Below are 15,757 nucleotides of genomic sequence, written 5' to 3' on the forward strand. Positions count from 1 at the left end.
ACACGCTAGGTGGGAGAGGTGTGATATCCCTCGAGAAATTATTCAGATTTATGGAAGGATCCAGCACCTCGTCCATGGAGGAAGGTAATATGGATGGAAAGAAGTGATAACACAATAATTTCACTTATATCAAGTGTTTTTGTGTTATTCATTCATGTATCCAAAAAAACTGAATTGCCTTTATTGTAAAACATCAATTTCAAATGCATATATAGATCAAATTATGTTAATTATTTGCGTCTAAAATGTTTGTATTGCCATTGGTTGCAAATTGTAATTATTGATTGAAGATTTTCCTACAGACAGGTTTTAAGTACCGGGGCTCTGACCTTTAGCAAATTGGAGGCCAACCCTTTATCTTACCCTCTCAGAAGCTGTCAGTCAGTGTGTGCGTGTGTGTGTGTGCGCGCGTGTGTGATAATCTTTAGACATGCTCATCAGACCGCAGAGAAGGCTAATTTGGTGGGGAAGCTATCTGGAGAGGTTTGGATTGTAGGGAACAAAGGACATTCATGCAGTGGATTGTCTCTTGTACAAAGCTCCCTTCTGTAACAACACCATGTGGTTCAACAACAAGCAACAATGAATTATAATATGTAATATATGATATAGAGACACACAGTTTTGTGTTCATTAAATAATGAGTTGAATGAAAACGCTCCAATAGACTGCATGTTTCTCAGTGAGTTTGTCATGTTGCCTTACTGTGCCGTGCTGCCTTATTAGTTTTAGATGGGGCCTGCATTATTTATTGTGATAAAAAACTGTGGTGCACAACATTGTGTCGTGGAGGACCTGCAGTTGGGGGGCTGCCTAAGTGCCTCGTTAGATCTCTACTGACAGAAAGTGCGTGGGAGGGAACACAGAGAAACAGCAAGCAGAGAGGGCAAGAGACGGGGAAGAGACTGTACTGAGAGCAAAAACAACTTCTTAATATAAAATGACAGTTTTAAAATAAGATCATTAAGATCATGTACACCACTCCATACATGTTTGGTAATAGACATATAAAGGAAGTCCCTATCAGATAATGAGATCTCCAGCACCAGCTGTGAGAATGTGACAAAATACATCCATCTATTTTTATGCAGTAATGTAATCTCTGCTTAACTCTTGCATTGCACATTCCCCCAGGGTTATAAACACACACACACACACAACCTGATACACTGCAAAAAATATCCATCTTTGCAAGTTACACATTAAAGTATAATTTTGCTTCATATACAACTTCAGTGTTATTTAAACAAACAAACAAACAGGTTAGCCATTTTTTTGTAAGGATGGCAATGTCGCCGGCAAATGTTTGCATGCTAACACGCTAAACTAAGATGGTGAACATGGTAAACATCATATTGGCTAAACATAAATATGTTAGCAACTTTTTAGTTCAGCTTTGACCTGCTGTACTTACTGTAGCCGCACATACAGTTTTCCTGTGCAATGAGAAATTAATACCAATATTTTGGTATGCTCATCTTTAGTTTTATGTCCAATATACAGTAATCTGGCCAAACTACTGGCTTATTCACAACCTGTCTGATCTGAGTGCTCATGTTTCTTTCTCACTGACATCATTTTAGCAAATTGGCAGATCTGAGCAATTAACATGGTAATAGACCCATTTCACGATAGACATTTTGACTCTTTGTCAAAGCAGGAAAAGCACAGGTGGAATTAAAAACATCAATAATGGCTGCAGTCTAATCAGTTGAGCCAGTCGGTCACAATGCCGTTTGACCAGACAGGCTTCACTGGATAAAACTTTAGTTTTTTGGGGCCTGGTTGGGTTTCTGTTGGACTCTGTGTTGTGCTGGGTGCCAGTTGTTTGTTGATGTTAGCGGACTCCATTTCTAAGCTAACGTTAGCTAGTGTTGCTGTAGGGGGGCAGGAGAGAGGCAAGGCGCTTGGGAGCGTCCATAAACATTACAATCTGTGGATTTTCCTGCCAAAACTGTTGCGGGTCCGGGAGAAATCATTTCACAGGCTGTTATAGGCAACCAAGCAATGTGGGGAAGTTCTCATTTTATTATTTCTTCACATTCTGTTGAAAATTTTTGTGAAAAACTGAAATTCTTACATAATTCTTACATATTGCACCTTTAATGGCACAAAGCTATCATTCATGTGATTGTTTACACCTGTGCTTTTCCTACTTACAAGTCAAAATGTCTGCCATGAAAATTCTCTAGTACCATAACTGATAGAGATGAAGGCAGCTAAGCTAAGTTGGTTCGGTTAGCTTGTTCTAGAGCTCACTGATTAACATCTTATATCTTGTTTGTATTATCTGTACAAAAACTAAGCTAACCAGCTGCTGGCAGTAGCTTCATATTTACCATATAGGCATAGCCAATGAGTGAGGTATTAACCTTCTCATCTAACTCTCTACCAGAAAGCAAATAAATACATAAATAGAATATTTTTTATTTTAAGAAACTACCACAACCTTGTATTGAGTATATAAGGATTAAATCCCTAGTTTATGGGCACTTTGACAAAGTAAAGAGCATATTTCATTTACTCACCCCAAAGTTTTCCCAGCCATTTAAACAAGCTTGCCCCTATGAGCTTCCACCGGCCCTCCATAAGGCCAGCGGAGCAGACAACTGCGTGCAGGATCTAGCTCTCCAGTTAGGTCAGTATTGAATAATGCAGGCACCCCACATTTCACCCCCCAAAATGGAGATCTCTAGTGCCACTGCTCTGCCTTCACACCCATTATTCTGCTTGGATGGGCAAAAGGCTCTAAGATGCATTCATGCACGCACGCACACAAGTGCACGCACCATCGCTTACACTCACACCTCACATAAGCCAAAGACAGAGATTGACAGGATAAAAACTGACAAGAAATAACTTGAGAGGATTGAGTAGGTTACAGTAAGGTAAAGATTTCGGGGCAACTGGTTTTTGTGATATAACCGATGTTAAGTCAGGTACCAGCCTGTCATCAAAAACACTGCAACTCTGTTTTGTTGCGTCACCTCAGTGGATTGTGATTAAACTGGATGAAGATGTGATTTCTCTTTGTTGCTGAAAAAAGAATTCTCATCTTTCCTTTTTCCAATTTTCACTCACTTCTTACATCATTGCGAGAAATCTGCTTTACTGTCAGCTCTATTCATTTGCTGTTTTACGTCATCCTTCACATGTTTCACGTCTCCCTTTACACCTGCTTCTCACCGTTATATCACCTCTAACATTCACAGTGTCTTTCTAGCTTCCCCCTCACCCCACCCCCTTGCCTCTCTATCAACTATACATCCTCTGAGTTTAAAGTACAATCCTCTCTGTCTTGTTACTGCTCCCCCTGCGCTGCCCCACCCCTCCCGTTCCCTGACCCACCCACCATGCAGCCTTCCCCCTCCACCCTCCTTTTCTCCTTTCTTTCCCTTCATCTTCTCCCTCTCTCCCTCCCTCTTTGCTTCTCTTAGGGCATTTTCTACTTCTTCTGAGAGTCACACCTCATGAATTATTTACTTGTGCATCTCAGTGGGGGATTTTTTGCTGCGTTTCCTGACCGTTTACTGCTCAAAGGCAGACAGGCAGTATTTTCCGGAAGGCACAAACTCATGTCTCCTCCAAATGTGCAGGTAAGCATAACAGAGCCTCTGCTTCACATGCTGACACTCTCTGGCCGGCTGCTGAGTACTCCTGCCTGGAAACAATAAGACCATCATAACAAACTGAGGAAGGACAAACATAGAAAGATGAGGAAGCTTCATCTGAGTGTTGAGAAGACATCCAACGTGGAGTTGAATAAAAAAGAGTGAATCAAGTCATGTTCTCGACAATTTTTATGGCAATATGAATAAATTATAATATCTTCAATGATCCCTCAAAAGATGACATCATCATGAGGATGGCGATTTGATTTAAAATGACCATTTTGCAGCATGCAGCAGACACAGCTCGACTGCATTATTTCTCAAAGCTGTTGAAAAGCCACCATACACATGCTTGCATTAGAAATCAAACATAACTGAAAGTGAAAGACTGCTACGCCCTACTCTGCTCTCCCAGGACTACATCTCTCTCTGCTGCCTTACACACAAACACACACATACACACTTTTTCTGCAAAGTAAATCTACTAACAATAGCTTTTGCCATTAATCTTTTCATCAGATGGAGGTAAAAGTGATATCAAAGTCACATCAATTATTAGTACCTGCTCATTTTTTTTTTCTATCTTGGGTTGGTGCCACTGACACCAATTAGCACATCTGCTATAAAGCTTCCCTCCATCATCAGAAGACATTTTTATTAGCACATAAGCAGCTTGAGGGGACATCCATAGCAACACATCTCTTCCTGATACGCATTAACCATGTAAACACAGCAATAGCCTTTTAATTCAGACCGGTAGTGCATGTCAGTGTGTGGCATCAGCTGGACTCTAGTGTTTAATACAAAATGACTGACTGGTTTTATAACAAATGCAGAAAACTACAGCAATCAACATGACAGTATCATAAAGCATGAATAGTATGGTATGGCTCAGTGGCGATACTGATTTCAAGCATGTACAGTGTATGCGAAACAGTTTCTTTTTCTTTCAGCGCCTGTGTGCTTCTACAAAGCTGTCTCTGCTGGGTACAGCCACACCCTGCTGCCTCCTGACAGAGAGAGAGCAAGCAAGAGAGAGAGACATAGAGCGAGAGAGAGAGAGAGAGAGAGAGAGAGAGAGAGAGCAACATAGCAAAGTCATCACTGAGGTGTGAAAAGAAGATACGACTCGACTGAACATGCGTCTCTCCCCGCCTCACTCACCCATTTCATTGTTTTTATGAAGAGCATGTGAGCAGCTTTACATAAAAAAAATATAAGACCGCTAGGTCAATCTGGGCCAGAAGAAGACAAAAGGTGAGAGAGCTGTGTGGTTTAATGGTTTAATTCCCACAAGCATCTGGGAAAGGTGAACAATCAAAATAACAATGAATAACATTCTCTCTTTCCCAGTAAGATATCTAAGGTTGAAGAGAAACACTTATCAGTGTGAATAAGGTGGAACTGAAAAAGCAAAACCCTCCTTTTGGACAATTAAGTCCCCAAAAAGGAAAACAAGAGCAGACATTTTGCTTGAGATATATTAGTATGTAGACTGGCCAAGCAGTAGAACTGTACTCAACTGAAAGCAGCAATATAACAATACAAAAATAAAACACAATTATAGTATGGTGCCTTATTATGCAGTATTATAAAGTTAGGTGATCCAAGTGCATGGCACTGAATGCATCATATATTATGAGTTTATCTGCAAATGTAATTTGAATCAGTCATCAGATAAAAAAAGTACAATATTTCCCTTAGAAATGGAGTGAAGTAAAAATATAATGTAAAGTATAAAGTGTCAGTACCTCAAAATGTTTCTTGAGTAGTATTTAATGAAATCCTTACGGTCTCTTCTCACTTACACAAATCAATCCAACTGTAGTTGACTGCTGCATGTAATCATGCAGTTTTATTTCAGATCAATGTCAACACTACTGTGCTGCCATGAACTGTTACAGCAGCTGTGGAGGAGATCGCCTATAGTTTAATTTAAAAATAAAAACACTAGTAAATCTTAAATCAGTGACCTTCACTCCTGTTTTATCTGCATATCTACTAGGTAAGGAAAAGGTGAATACAACAAGAGATATATCGACCATGCACAGTGCAGAATTGCTGATCTGAGTGTTTTATATACCACATACATTGTCAATGTCATACGTGTGTCTTCCATTCTTAAATAGCAGCTATATACTGATCTTGCACAGATGACATGTGTGTCTCCCACACCCACCAACCAACCAACCAACCAACCAACCAACACAACCCCAACCCTCCTCCACACGGAGAAAAGCCTCTGCAATGTTATACAACGCCCTGCTGCTTCTGCTGTGAACTCCTCTTTTGTCCCACAGTCTGCAGGTTAAGCCTGCCGCAGAGTTATCACTGTCATGCTGTCCAGTGTGGAAGAGCTGCGACAGGACAGAGGATGAGCTGCTACAAGTGCAATTGTACTTGAAATAAGCTATAATTAATAATAAGCAAGTTTACTATGTATGAGGTTTAGAGGTCTAAAGAGGTTTTGTAAGAAAATACTTATATGGGTAAATAAAAAGTAATTACATCAAATTCTGCCATCTAATTTACATTCCAGTTATAAGGTTATGGTAAAGTAAGTACAGAGTGCTGTTTAGGGGGTACTTGCAACATTTGAAATTCAAGAGAAGCACTGCCAGACTAAGTAAAACATGGCTCCTGCACTATTTTAGAATAAAATTAAATACTATAAAGTTCTGATTTTCTGTTAACATTCTCCTACAGATGAAAACAGATGCTGTGCTGACCCAGAAGATGCACAGTCAGCAGTATTTGTGTGTCTCTGACAGGGAAGAAGGTGTGTTATTGTGTATAGGCAGAAATCCACCTTCAGCAGTATGCTAATTCTGTCTGTCATGTCAAGTTAATTTGTACATCTATATCTTTGCGTACACAACATTAAATTAAGTGATTAGTGAGACAATAAGGCTGAACAGAACTGTAATTTGTTTTTAGTACAACCTGCATGGATGGATGGATGGATGGATCACAGCTGTAGAGTATGTCTATTATATAAAGGGGAAGATGGTGCAAATGTCTGAAAATCATATTAAACTGCAGAAAATACAAATAGCTTCAGTAACGTGAAGGAAGAAGAGCAAAGGAGGATGAACAAACCTCTGACTGAGTTGACAGGGTGGAAATATTCTCTTTCTTGTAGGTGTATCTGGCAGCATGCTCTTTATTGTTTCTTTTGCTTTTGACTGATGACATCAGCAATGCATTGCCAAGGAAGGTCATCAGGGCAGGTGTTGTGTGTGTGACCAAACTGCCACCATCTGGTATAAAATGGTATCTAATCATAAATAAAAGCATCCAGTTATGAAATAGAGGGTAGAGGGCATAGATAAATGGGATATCCTACTTCTTAAAAAATTATAACTTCTGCACAAATTCATTCATTTTAAAAAAAAAATTGTTTCTGGAAATGTATTTTATCTTATTCTATTATTCAATTTGGGTAAATCTGTCTTTGTGTGGTTGGTTCTGGTTGTTTCTCTGTTGCATTTTCATTTTGTCCTTGTAAAACACTTTGTAATCTGTAGTTTTGATAAATGCTATGTAAATAAACTTTATTATTATTTATCATTATGACTGAGTCTAAACAGATTGTATTAGATTTATTTAAGGATATATAAAACATACTACTCTAAGGGGAAACATGCAGAAGTGAGAACAGTAACTTCCAACATGCCACCGATGTTAAAAAACCCGACATAAAACATGTAACATAAAAATTAAATGATATAACTTTAAAACCAAAACTACGTCAGAGCAAACTTAACCAAAAATACATATAAATACATCTAAACACAACAAAAAGAGATTACTAGTTTAAGTTAAATGTCATTTTTAACATGCTGCCTAACTCCATAAATAAGCTTCTGGCTTAACCTCTACAAGTCCCTCTTGTTTTTGTCCACTTGTTATTTAATTACAGCCTATTAAAAAAGAGCTTTTGATTACATTATGTACTTGAGGCACTATACATGAACACACACTGACTGGCCCTGGAGCTACAGCCAAGTTGAGTATGGAGCATTTCTATCTGCGAACACAAATACTCAGGAGCATGTCCAATCATAGCCTGATATTGAACATGCAGCTAATGTTGTTCTACTCTGAGTTGTACAGGCAGCAGTCCCACACTAAAAAAAACATTAAAATTTCACATTCAGTCAGTAAATATCAAATAATGTTATTTTGGATCACCTGTAATTTGTTCCTTAATTTAGCTGTTGAACCACTTATCCAAACAGGAACTTAAAGATCCCCCATGACATTTTTAAGATGTATATAAAGTGATCTACTTTGAATCATAATTTGTGTGTGATATGGTTTTTCCACAAAAAAGTTTAATTATTTTGTTAAAATCCTTAAAGTCTCCCTCCACTCTTTGTTTTCTTCTTGTTCCTTCAGTTGGATGATTGAGCTTCTCTGTGCAGAATGATGTATGTGCAGAGTTTGTTTTTACATTCATCTGCTGAAGGGGGAAAGTTTCTCTGTACTCATTGAAAATCTGATTTTAAGGGTTGGGCCTACACAAGCATGATTTTTTAACATCACAAATAGTTTGGAAGCCAATTCTGATCCAATATTCACCTTACACAAGTGTGAAGTGGAAACTTGAAGCCTCCAATGCACAAACACTGAGAATTAACTTAACAGTGAAGTAGGAGACATCATATGTCCCACAGGAAAACATTAGAAATCAACAATATTCACATATTCGCACATGCTTGCTTTTTCAATGAAGGAGAGGGAGCAGAAGCTATTTTAAGGACTATAATGTGGTGATTATACTTTTTTGGTGGAAAAAACATATAAGACACACATCATTGTTCCAAGCAGAGGATTTTCATATGTCTTAATACATGTCTGGAGGGGATCTTTAAAATTACATCTACTCCTTCCTCATTAAAAATTTCAGAATCTATGAATCTGCAAACATATTTCATTTCAGGGGTTTCACAGCTGGACCTACTTCACTGTAATATTGGACCAGAACTGGCATCCTAATCAGTTGTGGTGTCACAAATCATGCACATAGGCCCACCCCTTAAAATACTGGCCTGGTAGATATTACATATAGTTTACTTGTGGACTATGAGAGTCTAGTTGAGTTGAACCTGTTGGCCATGAAACTTTAAGTTAGATATAAATCCAGACTTTCCACCAGTTGAGTGGATGGAAAGGGACAGGAGGCGGGACCTCTCCTCTGACGTACATCAGTAAGCACCAATCAGAGGACCTGATCTTGCACGGTAGACGTTTTCCTTTTGTTAAACCTCGCACATGCGCACTTCATTTCAAAAATGGCGGCCATACAAGGTGGTATGGTCGACGCAGATGAAGAAAAAGACATAAAAACAGAACCATCAAATGATGGCTTTGGAAACAACAATGCAAACGACGGACGAATCCTCTCTACGTCCCCCGGGTCCAGTGCTCCGGCTGCAGCTAACAAACCTGCGGCGGGAGCCCCGGAGGACCAGCAGACGCTACTCGCAGTCTTGCAATTCCTCAGAAAGAACAAACTGACCGAATCTGTCGAAATTTTGCGTCGTGAAGCGGGATTACCGGAGGATTCATTGGATCTGAAGGGGGCTGATTCCCTCGGGGCAGGCTCGGGAGGTGCTGCCGGAGGTGTGGATGTAGAAGGCGGGGATGCGAGTTCTCTACTCAGTCGAGTGACCGTCTCATCCTCCGCCGTAGTCCAGGCGCCAACGAAAGGTCCGACTCACACACGGCTGCTGTTATTTTTATGTGTAAAACACTGTTGCAAATGTTTCCTGATAATATTACACCACCTAAAAGTTAGACACAAGTTTCTACATTGATAACTGATTATCTGGTGTACAGTTTCTGTCGTGTTTACTCATTTTCCTATGGCCCATTCATATCGGCTGGCAGAAAACATACCTATCTTAAGTTCAGAGAATACTTTTAACTTGGGGTCCACATACTTTCAAAGCGTTCGACCACATCTCACGGTCTTCATCAGCAGATGGAGTGAGCTAGGTTGACATAGAGTTGGCTTAGTTGTTATCAAGTGTTAAAGCATTATTCTGTAGCTAAACTGGCAGTTGAGGTGATGTTTAAAAAGACCATTTTTCACCATCAGTAAAGATATCTGTTATAAGAATTAGATTGGACCAGTAGTGTTGTTATTAAAGCTGTTATTGGACTAAACCAATGGTACGCTGTTCTAACTGGACATCTCACTTGGATTTCTTTCTCAGTAGCACCTGGGGAGGACCAGCCAGATGTCAATGTGGTTCTGTCTGCTTACAGCCAGCAGGGAGATCCAGCTCTGTACCAGGTTTACTACAGCGGCTTGAAAAGGTTCATAGAAACAGTTTTGGACTGTCATCGAGCAGAGCTGTCCCAGGTTTTCTACCCGCTGTTTGTACACATGTATCTGGAACTGGTGTACAACAACCATGAAAATGAGGCCAAGGCCTTTTTTGAAAAGTGAGTTCCCTTCACATGTTGTATGTTCTTCCAAATTTAAAACAGAGTTTACTGGACTTTTTTAATTCATAGCATTAAATCCCACCCCTCAATAACTCCACTTCTTCTGTTTCGTACTCTCTCAGGTTCAGCGGGGATCAAGAGTGCTACTATAAAGACGACCTCAACATTTTGTCCAGCCTGACAAAGAAGGAACACATGAGAGGCAATGAGACACTGTTGGACTTCCGCACCAGCAAATTTGTCCTGCGCATCTCCCGTGACTCTTACCAGCTGCTGAAGAGGCATCTGCAGGAGCGTCAGAACAACCAGATCTGGAACATCATCCAGGAGCACCTCTACATTGATATCTTCGATGGCATGCCACGCAGCAAGAGTCAGATCGATGCCATGTCTGGTAGCTTGGCGGGAGAGGCCAAGAGAGAGGCCAATAAGGCTAAGGTTGGCATTATACACACACACACACACACACACACACACACACACACACACACAATGGAATCTGTTTTTCCTTTCTCCTCTTTGACAACCATCTTTAAATAATTACATGTCCTGGTTTCATTATCATTCGCTTTCCTGTAGGTTTACTACGGATTGCTGAAGGAACCGGAAATTGAACTGCCTCTTGATGATGAGGATGAGGAGGCGGAGAATGAGGAGGGTAAACCCAAGAAGAAGAAACCCAAAAAGGACAGTATGGGCTCCAAGAGCAAGAAGCAGGATCCTAATGCACCTTCACAGACCAGGTATGGATTTTTCACACAACAGTATTCTGAATAGCTCTGCTTTTGCACTATTGGTTCATATACTGTCGATTCTCATCTCTTACCTCTATCAACTGACTTAGCTACAGTATTGTGGTACATACTGTACCTGTTGACAACCCCAAATGTGTGTGTCCTGTTATTCAGGATACCTCTTCCAGAACTGAAGGATTCAGACAAGCTGGACAAGATCATGTACATGAAGGAGTCCACCAAGAAGATCCGCCTGGGACCAGAAACTCTCCCCTCCATCTGCTTCTACTCTTTCCTCAATGCGTACCAGGTAAAACACAACTATTCATTGTGTCTTTAAAGGGACCCTGTGGAATTTTTGAACACTAATAGTGCTCCTTCAATTTCTTGTTGTATCCTGCCTTTAGTTTCATGCTTTTTCTCTGATGGACAGTCGGTGGCGGTAAAGTGCCAAGAAATGTAGCAATGCAACAATAAATGGAGGGAAGAAGACTTATAGCTAGCAAACATGTTTGTAAGCAATGCACCATTTAAAAATATTTAAAAAATGGTGTTGAAAATGTTTTCTGTAGAAGAACATGCACTCACCATGTTTGTTAGACTTCAAAAATGCACACAATGTGTTCTGGTGAGAAATACTGAATGTGGCAAAAAGTCCACAGGTCACCTTTAACATGCGTTCACATTTAAGCAACTGGTAGACTGGACAGTTAATTGTAAACTACAGTGGAAGTCATTTCTAATTATTCCTATCTTTCGCCCCGCAGGGTCTGACTGCAGTCGACTTCACAGACGACTCCAGTCTGATTGCAGGAGGCTTCGCTGACTCCACAGTGCGGGTGTGGAGCGTCACACCCAAAAAGCTCCGTAAAGTCAAGTCTGCAGCAGGTACAATGTATAACAGTGACTAACAATGAATGACTGCGACCGCCATGACTTTCTTATCCTGCAGTGTGCCATAACGATGAAGGTATCTACTTCTATTACAATTAGAAAATAATGAAGTCCTTTTCCATCTTTCCCCTTTTCTTTTACTCAAGACTTGAATATGATTGACAAAGAGTCAGATGATGTGCTGGAGAGGATCATGGATGAAAAGACGGCCAGCGAGTCTAAGATCCTCCATGGACACAGCGGCCCGGTGTATGGCATCAGCTTCAGCCCAGACAGGTAAAGGAAATAGAAAGATAGATATAGAAAAGGAAAAAAAGCGATGGTGTGTAGGGAACAGACTCCCACAACCCATTTCCTATGTGAGTCCGCACAAAATTTCCTTTCAAGGTAATTATTGTTGACCTACTCTTCTTGCCTTCCAGAAACTACCTGTTGTCAAGCTCTGAAGATGGCACAGTCAGGCTGTGGAGTCTCCAAACGTTTACATGTCTTGTGGGCTACAAAGGCCACAACTACCCCGTATGGGACACCCAGTTTTCCCCCCACGGGTACTATTTTATTTCCGGGGGACATGACCGAGTCGCCCGGTAAGAAACTGCAGACGTCATTTGATCAACTTGTGAAACAATACTTTCACACACATTCTGTCCGATAACATATTACAGCAACTCTGTCTACTGGTGACTTTCAGTGGTGTGTGTTCTGCTTTCTCCAACAGTCTGTGGGCAACAGATCACTACCAGCCTCTACGGATGTTTGCCGGTCACCTAGCTGACATCACTTGCACCCGCTTCCACCCCAACTCCAATTATGTGGCCACTGGGTCATCTGATCGCACCATCCGCCTCTGGGACGTCCTGACCGGAAACTGCGTCCGCATCTTCACCGGTCATAAGGTCAGACGGGTCACCAGAGCTGTAACCTTCCAATTTGGCTAAAAAATCCATTTTTTAATACACATTGTCAGTTGGGTCATATTATGATAGCCAAATCTGTTGTCTTATTGTATGTTTTCTGTACACCCCCACATAAAGATACTTTAGACTCACACATTTTAGTACAGCTGGCATAATTCAGTGCTGCAGAGACAACCACAGAGCCAATCTTTTAAACTTTTATCTTTCAGGGTCCTATCCATGCGCTGGCTTTCTCTCCAAATGGGAAGTTTTTGGCTTCAGGAGCCACTGATGGCAGAGTTCTTCTGTGGGACATTGGTCATGGACTCATGTTTGGAGAGCTCAAAGGCCACACAGATACCATCTACTCCCTCAGGTTCAGCAGGGATGGCGAGATCCTTGCCTCCGGTGGGTGCTCCACAATGTCTCTTAATATTTTAGATCAGTTGAAGACATATTCACATCAACTGTTTAACTAAATGGATTTGTCATACTGAACTTATTTAACTCCATAGCCCTTAAGTTTTTTATCTGTTGATTTCATCGTATTCACCTGCAGATATTGGTTTTTCCTGAAATTAAAGCTGCAGGCTGGACCATGTTTCCATCTAGTGGTCAAACATTTAAAGCATCTTGTGTCTTCTAGGCTCTATGGACAACACTGTTCGCCTGTGGGATGCCATGAAAGCATTTGATGATTTAGAGACTGATGACTTCACAGCAGCAACAGGACACATCCATTTACAAGAAAACTCGCAGGAGCTTCTGCTGGGCACCTACATGACTAAATCCACACCTGTCATACACCTTCACTTCACCCGGAGGAACCTGCTGTTGGCCGCTGGGGCCTACAATCCATAAAACTGAATTATGAGAAAATAGTCTATGGAAGTTTAAAATGAAGCAAACCTCTGGTCCCTAAAGTCCACAAGCAGGGCAGTGGGAATACAAGCAAACTGTATTATCATCAGGTCACCTCTAGTGATCTAGCTGTGAATGAAAATTATTGGTTAGCCAACTCCTGGCCCTTGGTCTGACAGATGTAGGCCCCGCATCAAGCTGATCTATTGCAGATATCCTCCTCGCCAGAGAAAAGTGCCATTGTTGATTAAGAACCGTTTTGAAAATCACTGCCATGAGTACAGCTTTGCTCACTATGTGGCTGACATTTCTGTATCATAGTCTTTTATACTGGTGTAAATAAATAAAAAGTGTTTTCTATGTTTTGGGCATAAATGTTCTTTATTAACATAAGCAAACCAAACAGTCATATTTTATTACAAGCACGTCCAGCTGCTTTCTCCACTCCCAGCTGTTAGAAACGATGGTCAAAATGGACATCTGTAAAGACGAGACGTGGAACATAAATTAATATATCAATAATTTGCAATGGATGTGGAAATTAACGGGATGAAGAGGCTTCAGTACACTTACATTATCACTTTGCTGTGACAGCAGCCTTCTTGGGCTTCAATTTGAAGAAGAGGAAGATGCCTGCTATAGTGGCATATGTGGCCAAAACGCACTGGGAAAAAAAAAAAAGGAGAAAAACATGAGGAATACATACATAGAGGTGCTGCATGTATGTAAATGCACTTTATAGGGAAGTTGCAGACAACTACTGCCAACTCACATTCCTCCTTCCTACGATTGTGTATGCGTTGAAGTACTTGGCGATCCCAGTGAACTGGTGCTGGGTTCCGGCGTCGTGTCCTCCCATGATGGATTGTTAATGGTCCTATCACAACAACGATAGCGAATGACTGATTAATAGTGCAGGATTATACATATTACATGTTCAGAGTTGTGACAGGAGCAATGGTGAGAAATCTTAAGCATATTAGTTACATTTCAGAAAAAGAAAAGGCGTTATTATAGCCTGTCGCACACACGCTCTCATACTGTAACTATTACATAAGAATCTGCAACTTAAAAGGTGGTTGGCTCGGCGTGTCACTTCGATAGACGACGCTGAAGTTAGCCTCCGATTCGTGGTTAAGGGAAAGGTTAAAAGAAAGAAATAATGATGTTCAGCGGCTGATTCTCCGTTTTTTCCACCATCCAGACGACATTTGACCAGATCCAGATCAAAGAACACATTCCTTAGACTTGTCAAATCTTAGTAATAATAATCTAGTCCAGATTTAATAAGTCCAAGTAAAGTGGTTTAAAATCTGGGCCTGGTTTAATGAGGTCTGGATGGAGGAAAAAAAGCAATGAATTCGCCCTTTTTCTCTGTTTTCACAAATAGCATAAAAGTTTTAACAAATCTGAAACTGTGTTCTAATGAGTCTCTGGAGTTTCCTTGTTAATCTAGTCCAGTTTTGATGAGTCTAAGTGTAGTGGTTATTGACCTGGACCTGGTCTAATGTGGTCTGAATGGGGAAAAAAAGCAGTGAAATCTGATTTTTTTTGCAGGTTTCATACGCAAAATAAAGGTCTCACATATCTGAAGCTGTGTTTAAACAGAGTTAGGCTTTTGTTTCGATGTCTAACACTTTTTCACAAACGTAAGTTGTGAAAACTGGAGAATTAGCAGCTAAATATCGTTATTTATATTTCCCTTAACCTTCCCCTTAACTGCGAGCCAGAAGCTAACTTCAGCGTCGTCTTCCACAGACTAATGTCAAGAGGCAGAAAACATGTTTTAGTAAAACACCCCAGGATAACGTTTTCACCCAATGTCTCCACACTTTTATTTAGTCACGTTACGCTGTGGGTGACAAGTTCATTAGCGCATATTTCATTCAGTCTGACTTTGACCGGTCGATAACTGCTGGTTAGCTCCCAGTATGATAACGTTAGCTTGGTAAGCTAGCATGCTAGTCACTACATTTTTAAGCTGTTGGTAAAATGCTACACGGTTACAGAGACGTTTAAAAGATTAAATAGGTAACAGTCAGTATTGCTAAAACACCAGCGTGCAGCCAGATCGATTTCACAAGGCATATTGTCTTACCTTTACCGCACGACCCCTTAGCAGACTGTTTGAGACAAGTGCCCTTCAGCAGAGGCCGTAAAGCTAAAATTGCTAGGAAATCCCGCCCAGTCGTAACAATCCAAGTGTGTCACTATTGGTCCAAAATAATGTCACTCAAAAGTAGGAATGAAAACGACCATTGAATGGCCGAGGGAAATGTCAATCACTCTTACTTCTTTGTGA

General features: G+C 40.6%; 2 protein-coding genes across 3 annotated transcripts; one reads left to right on the forward strand and one right to left on the reverse strand.

The window, feature by feature from the left end:
* The first annotated feature begins 8,868 nt into the window (after positions 1-8,868).
* Positions 8,869-13,817, forward strand: taf5 (TAF5 RNA polymerase II, TATA box binding protein (TBP)-associated factor). 2 transcript variants are annotated; one of them, XM_044346201.1, is made up of 11 exons: positions 8,869-9,326; positions 9,839-10,067; positions 10,193-10,508; positions 10,650-10,813; positions 10,979-11,114; positions 11,572-11,692; positions 11,845-11,974; positions 12,121-12,285; positions 12,417-12,594; positions 12,825-13,002; positions 13,241-13,817. In XM_044346201.1, exons 1-11 carry the CDS (start codon positions 8,909-8,911, stop codon positions 13,453-13,455), a joined length of 2,250 nt encoding a protein of 749 aa, XP_044202136.1. In that variant the 5' UTR covers positions 8,869-8,908; the 3' UTR covers positions 13,456-13,817. The 2 variants fall into 2 exon arrangements, with proteins under 2 accessions (XP_044202136.1, XP_044202135.1); XM_044346200.1 differs by having other exon boundaries at positions 8,870-9,326; positions 9,836-10,067.
* atp5md (ATP synthase membrane subunit k) lies at positions 13,814-15,645 on the reverse strand. Its single transcript, XM_044346211.1, has 4 exons — positions 15,554-15,645; positions 14,228-14,332; positions 14,029-14,119; positions 13,814-13,935 (listed from the first exon to the last, which is right to left on the reverse strand). Exons 2-3 carry the CDS (start codon positions 14,312-14,314, stop codon positions 14,033-14,035), a joined length of 174 nt encoding a protein of 57 aa, XP_044202146.1. The 5' UTR covers positions 14,315-14,332; positions 15,554-15,645; the 3' UTR covers positions 13,814-13,935; positions 14,029-14,032.
* Between the last annotated feature and the right edge of the window lie 112 nt (positions 15,646-15,757).

The sequence above is a fragment of the Thunnus albacares genome, chromosome 3 (genome assembly GCF_914725855.1).
Source record: "Thunnus albacares chromosome 3, fThuAlb1.1, whole genome shotgun sequence".
Lineage (NCBI taxonomy): Eukaryota > Metazoa > Chordata > Actinopteri > Scombriformes > Scombridae > Thunnus > Thunnus albacares.

Excerpts from the sequence above, each read along its gene's own strand:
- atp5md (XM_044346211.1), bottom strand. The coding sequence starts at position 14,314 with ATGGGAGGACACGACGCCGGAACCCAGCACCAGTTCACTGGGATCGCC. Across the intron at positions 14,120-14,227 it reads CAATCGTAGGAAGGAGGAAT|TGCGTTTTGGCCACATATGC; the intron begins GTGAGTTGGCAG and ends TTTTTTTCCCAG.
- taf5 (XM_044346200.1), top strand. The coding sequence starts at position 8,909 with ATGGCGGCCATACAAGGTGGTATGGTCGACGCAGATGAAGAAAAAGAC. Across the intron at positions 10,068-10,192 it reads GCCAAGGCCTTTTTTGAAAA|GTTCAGCGGGGATCAAGAGT; the intron begins GTGAGTTCCCTT and ends GTACTCTCTCAG. Across the intron at positions 10,814-10,978 it reads AATGCACCTTCACAGACCAG|GATACCTCTTCCAGAACTGA; the intron begins GTATGGATTTTT and ends CCTGTTATTCAG.